The sequence below is a fragment of the Acyrthosiphon pisum genome, chromosome X, assembly GCF_005508785.2.
Source record: "Acyrthosiphon pisum isolate AL4f chromosome X, pea_aphid_22Mar2018_4r6ur, whole genome shotgun sequence".
Taxonomy (NCBI): domain Eukaryota; kingdom Metazoa; phylum Arthropoda; class Insecta; order Hemiptera; family Aphididae; genus Acyrthosiphon; species Acyrthosiphon pisum.
Window position 1 is genome coordinate 69,196,809 of NC_042493.1, and position 8,076 is coordinate 69,204,884.

Below are 8,076 nucleotides of genomic sequence, written 5' to 3' on the forward strand. Positions count from 1 at the left end.
GTGATAAAAAAATGTTCAACTTACATGTGCTACAAAACTCCCAAAAAGTGGAAGACAAATTCACCCAGTACCAAAAGCCCTTTTGGCTATTTTAATTTTGAAAACATATATTTAAATTCTTTAATCTCTTTTCTAGATTATGTAGGAGATGGATTTATGATCTGTAGTATTGTTTAATTAGTATTATAGTACCAGAGTAATTTTCTTTTTTTTTTTCAAAATTCACTTTTACTTTTGAATTACTAAAAAAAAAAAAATCGCTTCCAACAAAACACACAAAAAGCGAAGAAATTGTTTTTTTTTTTTTTAAATTAAAATTGGACTTCTTGAAGTATATTTTTTTCCGCTTATTAATCTAATTGCACAAAAAAACTACCAGCTTTCAACAGTCTTAATATAGTCTTGTATTTTTTTTAGTAAATTTTAATAATATTCGAACCAAAAATGGAATGTTTTGTTTACAACACATTTTGATATAATGATAATAATATTGATGAATACATTAACCTAAGGTTTACAATAATATTAATGCATTGTTATATTAAAATGTAGCCAATGTAGGTACCATACTTGTTAACATAAATATAATACAGTCATAAAACGAGTTGTAGATACACTATTTATGAACAAAAGGGTCATAATTAGATATTTTAGCATTTCAAAGGCTAATGAAAAAAAATTAAGTGCCCCTCCAACATTTTTTTCTGGCTACGGCACTGTATGATACTATAGGTACAAGGGCTTGCATTTGAAAAAAAATTCTGTTTTATGTTATTTGCAATTGTTTTACGCAATTAAAATTATAATTTATTATAATTATTAATTAGAATTAAAACGTTATCCAAGTTTGGCGTTTATCTTTATTTTGAACTAAAACATTATACAAATTTTGCGTTTATTGTTATTTAAAACAGTGTTAATACCTATAAAATTTAAAAATTATAACTAATTCGGGTAAGTAATGGCCCGGGTACGAAATATAATATAATCAATTCTTAGATTGTCGCATGAAATAAATGTTTCTACAAAACCAATAGACCTTTTAAATAAATAGATTTCAAAATATTTCGTTCTGTGTTATTTTTCGTTTAATTATATTCTATAAATTACGTTTTGGGTGTTTTGAGTGTTTTGTGTTATATTGTTTTATTTAATGATATACAATATATTTTGTAAATCATTATGTTTTGTTTTGTGGTAGGTATTTAATTATTTTTGAATATCGCTTTCTGTTATAGGTAATTAGTTTAATAACGTTTACAAATGTCAATCGTTTTTTGTCAAATATAACATTATTTTAACGTTTGCAAGCCCTGCCTATAACTTTTAACCAGTCAATTGTGTTTAAATATTATGTTGTTTTATTCTTATTTACTTTCAAAAATAGTCATAAATCATAAAACAAAAATTAATACCTATTATAGTAAGTTATTAGTATTATTAGGTACTTATTACCTTTATGTACCAGCTTAACCTACCTACAGGCTATTATAATTTATAGTTTTATTGTTTCATGTACAACTCAGCAACTGTACAAGCGATTATACATTGTGTACACTTTACCTACATTTACATACATAAATATATAATGATTGACGGCTACATTTAACATTTACACAATGATAAGTCGTGATATTTACTAACGTAATTAAATTAGCCATTAGGGCTTGAAAGTTGAAACCGATATTGGATATAAATTTTGAATACCGGTTAAAACCGTTAAAAACCGAAACCGAAAACAAAATCAAAAAATCAAAACCAGTAATCAAATCCCGAAATTTATTGAAATCAGAAAAAATTAAATTTGTATTCAAAACCAAAAACGAAATCAGAGAATATAAATACCGATATCCAAAATCGAAATCAAAATAGGAAAAAATATTTTCGGTTTTAAGAGATTTGTTTTCCCTTTCTAGCCCATGCGCAACACGGAAAAAACCCATTCACATGAGATCATTTGTTTCAGTGTTTTTGAGTAGGTAATTTTAAAGTCAAATCATACCTATTACAAAAATTATAGAGAATAATATTTTTTTGGGATACGACTTAACGATTAGTGTAAATATTGTCTCTACACAATTTAATATGATAATATAATAATATTTCAATTTATAAATTGTTTTTATTTTTAAAGTTGTATTAGTTGTACCTATATTAGTCATATAATAATAAAATATAAAACCGATATGACAAACCTCAAAAATTCTATTCTCTAAATTGTTGAACCTATACAATATGGTACCGGATTACTCTAAGAGTAAGATCTTAGAAAAATCATAGAAACAATTTACATGAAAGAGTTTTTATCTATGCAGTATGCTTCTTGTAATCTTGTGGGTCTGAGAGAGTAAACAAATATTGCGCTGATATCTCTCATGTATTCCACAGTCTACAGTACAGTCTACACAGTACACATAATGGTTACACCAGTGTATATCTACAACTTATATGAATATATAATAGTAAGTAAATCATTCAACACGAACATTGAGGCTCAGAAGTAGGTACCTATGGAAGTTCAAAAGCTCTTACACCTCCCTAACGAATAACAATATTAGGTAGATATATAAAATATAAATAGTAGGCCTCTCGCCCAGAAAATATGGTTAGTCTCCATGGGAATGTGCATTGTGTGTCCCATACTTATACATTTTTGTGGATAAGTAGGACAAGTATGTACATATCTTAGTAGCTAACTAAAGTTGCCATTGCGACCACCAAAAAGGTATAGACTATAGAGTATTTGCGCCCAACAGTTGGAAATTAGATTTTGGACATACTAGTTGCATCCCGAAGTCAAAAAGAATTGAATCCCGACTGTACTCAAGTTTCCTCCCGACGCACCCTAAATTTTATGGTAAATGAAAAGGGTCTAGTAGTAGTTGCCTCCCAATGCCATTGGCAAGGTAATAAATGTATAAGTAGTTCTATAAACATTTTGGCTAAAAAGTATATTATATCTAATCAATGTTATACATTATAACAAATAACTTTTTTACTAATCAATTAAAGGTACCTACTATCACCTGTTTTGTATTAACTAATTATATTTTAGAATGAAGTTCTACCTAGACCTAAAATAAAACAACAATGCTTATTATGATAAAACAGAAAAATATCTATACATGGATAGGTATGGATAGGATCTATAGGTGTCTATAATAATATAATATCTATTATTTTCATTTATTAAACATAAAATCTTATGTAACTGTAAACTTCATTTTTATAATTTGTTATTTTATTTATTCCAATGAGGTGAATTACTAGAAATTTGTTGGTCCATACCGGTATAAATTTCCCCTTAAAATGAATACCGGTATAAAGTAAAGAAATTTTTTCGCAATACCGGTTTAAAATATTTGTTATAACGGTGTAATATTTCTGACCCACCTCGCGAGCTGGGTCAAAACAGTTGTACCGGTATAAATGTTTGATCCCTCATTTCTGAATTTCTCCTTTTTCATATCACAAGTTATCACAACTCTTATCATGTAATATTATTATATTATTATATTATTATTTATTATTTTATACCTAAAAATTTCTTGATATACCGGTATAAACTAAAAGATACCGGTGTAATTATTTTTGTATACCGGAATAAATGAATGAATTTCTAGTTAGTGTCTCAATACTCTCAATATTCAAATCACATAGTATATTATATCTCATCTATAAATTTAATTAAAATTTTTTTAATCGACATTAAAACAGAGAAAAAAGCTAAATAGTTTGTTATTCTAGGAAAATATCATATTTGTTATTCTGTTTTACATGCTACTGTGGCCAAGGGAACATTTTATATCACTAATTAAACAACTTTAACAAATAAAAGTGTATTGTTTTTTAACCAAAAAGTATTATAAGGTCATGCAATATTTTTCAATACCATTATGATGTATATTATAACTAGGTTTAGCTTTAGTTACGTGACATTAGAAACACCAAGTTATATGTTAAATAAAACGTTTATGATGCATTTCTTATGGTCTAGCTAATTATTTAAAAAATTGCAATCTAACGTAAAGATTTGTAAATTTGCTGTGATATACAAACTTTAGTAAATTAAATTATTTTTTCATTGGTAATAGATATTTATTTGTTTATTTTAGGCTTAAAATTAATATACTACATAATATTTGCATAATTTAACGTATTAATGACTCTGAAAGATGATTGCATGTAATCAGACCAAAATGAATAGGATTTTACATAATTAATTTTAGTATAATTATAATGTAAATTAAAAACTCATGATATAGGTACTATAGTTAAAGAAAAGACAAAATGTAGATGAAAATGTAAGTATTTTTAATAGTCGTAACTATGGAAATTATTTCAGATTTATTATTATAAAATATCTGTTTGCTCAAAATTATTTATCTTATGATTGAAACTTCTCTTTTCACACAATATTATTGAGTATCTCTATACAATTTATTAATGATTCACTTATATTTATTACATAATAATAAAAAAATTAAAAACTTTATGGTTTATATTAATACTTGTTATTTACATTATATTTTTGGAGAAACCTTATGAAAATAATAATTTTATTATTAAATAAATAGTTAAGCAAGTCATTATTATGGATACAAAAATAAAAATAAAATAATTATTGTTGTTAAATAATATATCATACACTTAGGTTAAAGATTGTAATTAACTGTGGCAATCATTAAATTTATATTTGGTGGTAAATATTGACAGGAAAGCTCTTGATAAAATAAAATTGATATATCAATAATAATAATAATAAAAAAAAAAACAATTTTTGGGATAATTAATTTTTAAAAATAAACTATTTTTATTTTACTTAAATTAATAATAAAAATAGAGAGCTTAAACTGAGTTATGACTTATCTTATAAAGATAACAGTTTTGTCTATACAATTTTAGTTTGATTTATGTTTAAGATTTAACTTAAAATTTTAATCCTTTATGTTTACGTTTTATTCGTGCATATGGACCAATGTTAGGATCCATGATAAAATCATACAGCACACTTGTCCAAGAATGGTGTTGAGGTAAATTATCATAAAACTCAGGTGCAATTTTCTTGACCTAAATGCAAAAAATACATTATATACAATTTCATAATTAAAATATTTTAAGACAGAGAGTTGGCATTTATAAATATATAAACGTTTCTGGTATTTGGCATTAATTATTACATTGTTATATAATATGAAACTAAATGATGTGAATGTTTTCAAAAATAACTTTGTACTATTAAATAATATAAATAAAATAACAATAGAATTAAGTGCTTATAATACAAAATATTATGTACATTACTAGAAAATATAAAAGAATAATAAATTAGTAGATTGGTTTAATTCTATACATTAAATTTAAATGAAACAAGTCTAGTTGACTATTAAAATGTATAATACTAAGTACATAGGCGCAAATAGCATTTGAGATTTGGGGGGGGGGGCTATAGGGCCTTACTTTGATAATATTGAATAAGCTTAAAAGAAAATGTAGGAAATGTTTGGGAGGGCTATGGACATTTTTGGGGAGGTTTAGCCCTTAAAGCCCCCCCCCCCTATTTGCGCCCATGACTAAGTATAACTATACTTTGTTTGTATTTTTAAGTTAGAGTTATCAAAACCTACTTTCAAAAAGTTTAAATTAAATACTCACTTGCGGAAGTTTAGAACCAGGAACAAATGGAAAATCATGATGTTCGTTATGATAGCCAACATTAAATGTTATAAAATTTAATGGACCATAATATGAGTATGTTTCAAATCCTTTATGAAACATATAATGTTCAGAAATAAAATGCCCTGCTACTGGATGAAGACCCATCGCCATCAATGAACCAGCTAACATATATGTTATTACTTTTGTACCTTTGAAAAAAATTATGTATACAAGATTATAAACCAAACACTACTTAACCATTTTTTTTTTTTTTTATAAATTTTTAAGTCCATTTTATATACAATTAACTTACCAAAATATAAATATACCCAATAGTTAAATGCTAACTGAATAGAAACACTTATGATTTCAAGTGCAGTAGGATTTTTCGGATAAACAAACATAGGTCTTAAAGCATAGAAAAATGGTTGTAATAATACCCAGATAAATTTTCCAAATGTTGAATTAAATAATTTTGCTTCAACGTATGTAGGTATGTCTGTATCAAGTTTCTCATCTCCTTGGTACTGTATATAATAAATAAATTATGTAAATTATATTGGTACAAAAAATGTATAGTATAAAATAAATTGTATTCAAAGCTTAATAAAAATAATTGAAGTATTTTTTGGAATAAACTTATTTTTTTATAACAAAGAACAGTTAATCATAGATTTTGCATTAGATAATGATATTCAAAAAATGTATTTATACTGTTTAGGATAGTATCAAATATATATCTCCTTACTAATAGTTAACTATGAATAGTTTACTGGGGAATTATATTATTTACCCGATGATGTTCTAGATGATAGTGTTTAAAAGTGACAGAGAATGGAAGACCAATGGGTAAGTTAGCAAACATACCCAGTAATTTATTGTACATTGGATATTTTGGTCCAAATCCCATATTATGGGCAATTTCATGAATAGCTGAAAATATAGATTCAAATAATAATCAATATATCGGTACTAATTAATTAAATAAGCAACTACAATTAAAATTAATAAATATTATCTTACCAAGCATCAATGAATGATTTACAACACCTCCAAAACAATAAGCTAAAATCATAACAGTTGGCCATTTTAAATCTTTGATCAAATAAAGAGATCCCAACTGCAATATTGTAGTAATTACAACAATCCATTTAAAATTCTTATCTGGACCGTAAAGTTTCTTGATTTCTGGGTGCTTTTCTGAAACCAAATAATAATATTATCAATGTAGTTTAATTTTACCATTTTACCATGCTAGTGTCGGGTTGCACAAAATATTTAATGAATCAATAGTGAGCTAATGGTCCCTTAAACAAGATTTAATGGCCCACCATTGATCTATTGAATTTTTAGTAAATCATTAAATTTAATAAATTATTTATGCAACCCTGCATAAGCATGACAAATTAAATAGGTATGTCAGCAATTCGTGATACGCATCCTATGACATAAGCATTTCTCCAAATGGTTGAACGGTGGAGTGGTGGTGGAGACGTGGAGTCTTCGGTTTCAACGACGGCGGTGGACCAATGAGAAACGGAGAAATGCTTACTTCACAGAATAAGGCTGGGTAGAGGGTGAATGCGCAATTCGTTTTAAAACTGGTATATTACTGATATACCTATTATTTATATACCAAATTAAAAATAAAGTTTCAATTATAAACTATTAAATTGCATTTTAAATATATATATATACCGTAAATATATGTATATGAAAAAAGGTACACAAAAAAGTGAAGTTGTTGCACATGCGCTAAATGCAAGAGTAAAACAATTGTAAGTTACAGGAATTCATCAAGCAATTTTTTAGTGCTATGTCCCTCAAACGGAATTCAAAAATATGTTTAGGGTTCAGACTTTCAGAGTAATATAAGTAATTGAGTAATAGAGTGTACTCTGTCTTTGTGAACACACGGTATATAAAAATATATATCACAATTTGTTCCTATATTAATTAAATGTTTTATACATTTGAAAAACAACAATAATTATGATTATTAGTTACATAATTTAGTATTGTACCGGGTATTGTACCTACATAATCTATATAACTTAACTCAGTATACAGTATGTAATCACTAATTGAGAACACTCAATATCTTTAAGTAGGGCAATACAATTTGAATTCTGTTTTCTATTTGGTTGTTTTGACATAAAAATACACTTTTTGATGGCCTATGAATTTTTTTAACTTAATTAGACTTGCGCATGCACAATACAACTTTTTTTTCTTAAATTACAGCCACCTATTTTAACTACTAATTTTTTTTTTTGCCTCATTTTTTAATGCATTTTGGTAGTTGTATCAACTTTCGAAGTCCAAAATTGACCAAGTTACAGCCAATCAAAATACGCGCAATTTTCAGTTTTTTTCATTGTAATTCTGAAAATAATTGTTCAAAAATTTTTTAGGATT

The 8,076-nt window shown here is 26.2% G+C and overlaps 1 protein-coding gene across 1 annotated transcript in view; it reads right to left on the reverse strand.

The window, feature by feature from the left end:
- Positions 1–4,777: 4,777 nt before the first annotated feature.
- LOC100162405 (sphingolipid delta(4)-desaturase DES1-like) overlaps positions 4,778–8,076 on the reverse strand; it is a 7,767-nt gene continuing 4,468 nt past the window's right edge. The window contains 5 exon segments of the mRNA NM_001162061.2: positions 4,778–5,070; positions 5,656–5,867; positions 5,972–6,185; positions 6,452–6,591; positions 6,682–6,858. Of these exon segments, the coding sequence (NP_001155533.1) occupies positions 4,930–5,070; positions 5,656–5,867; positions 5,972–6,185; positions 6,452–6,591; positions 6,682–6,858 (884 nt within the window). The 3' untranslated portion in view covers positions 4,778–4,929.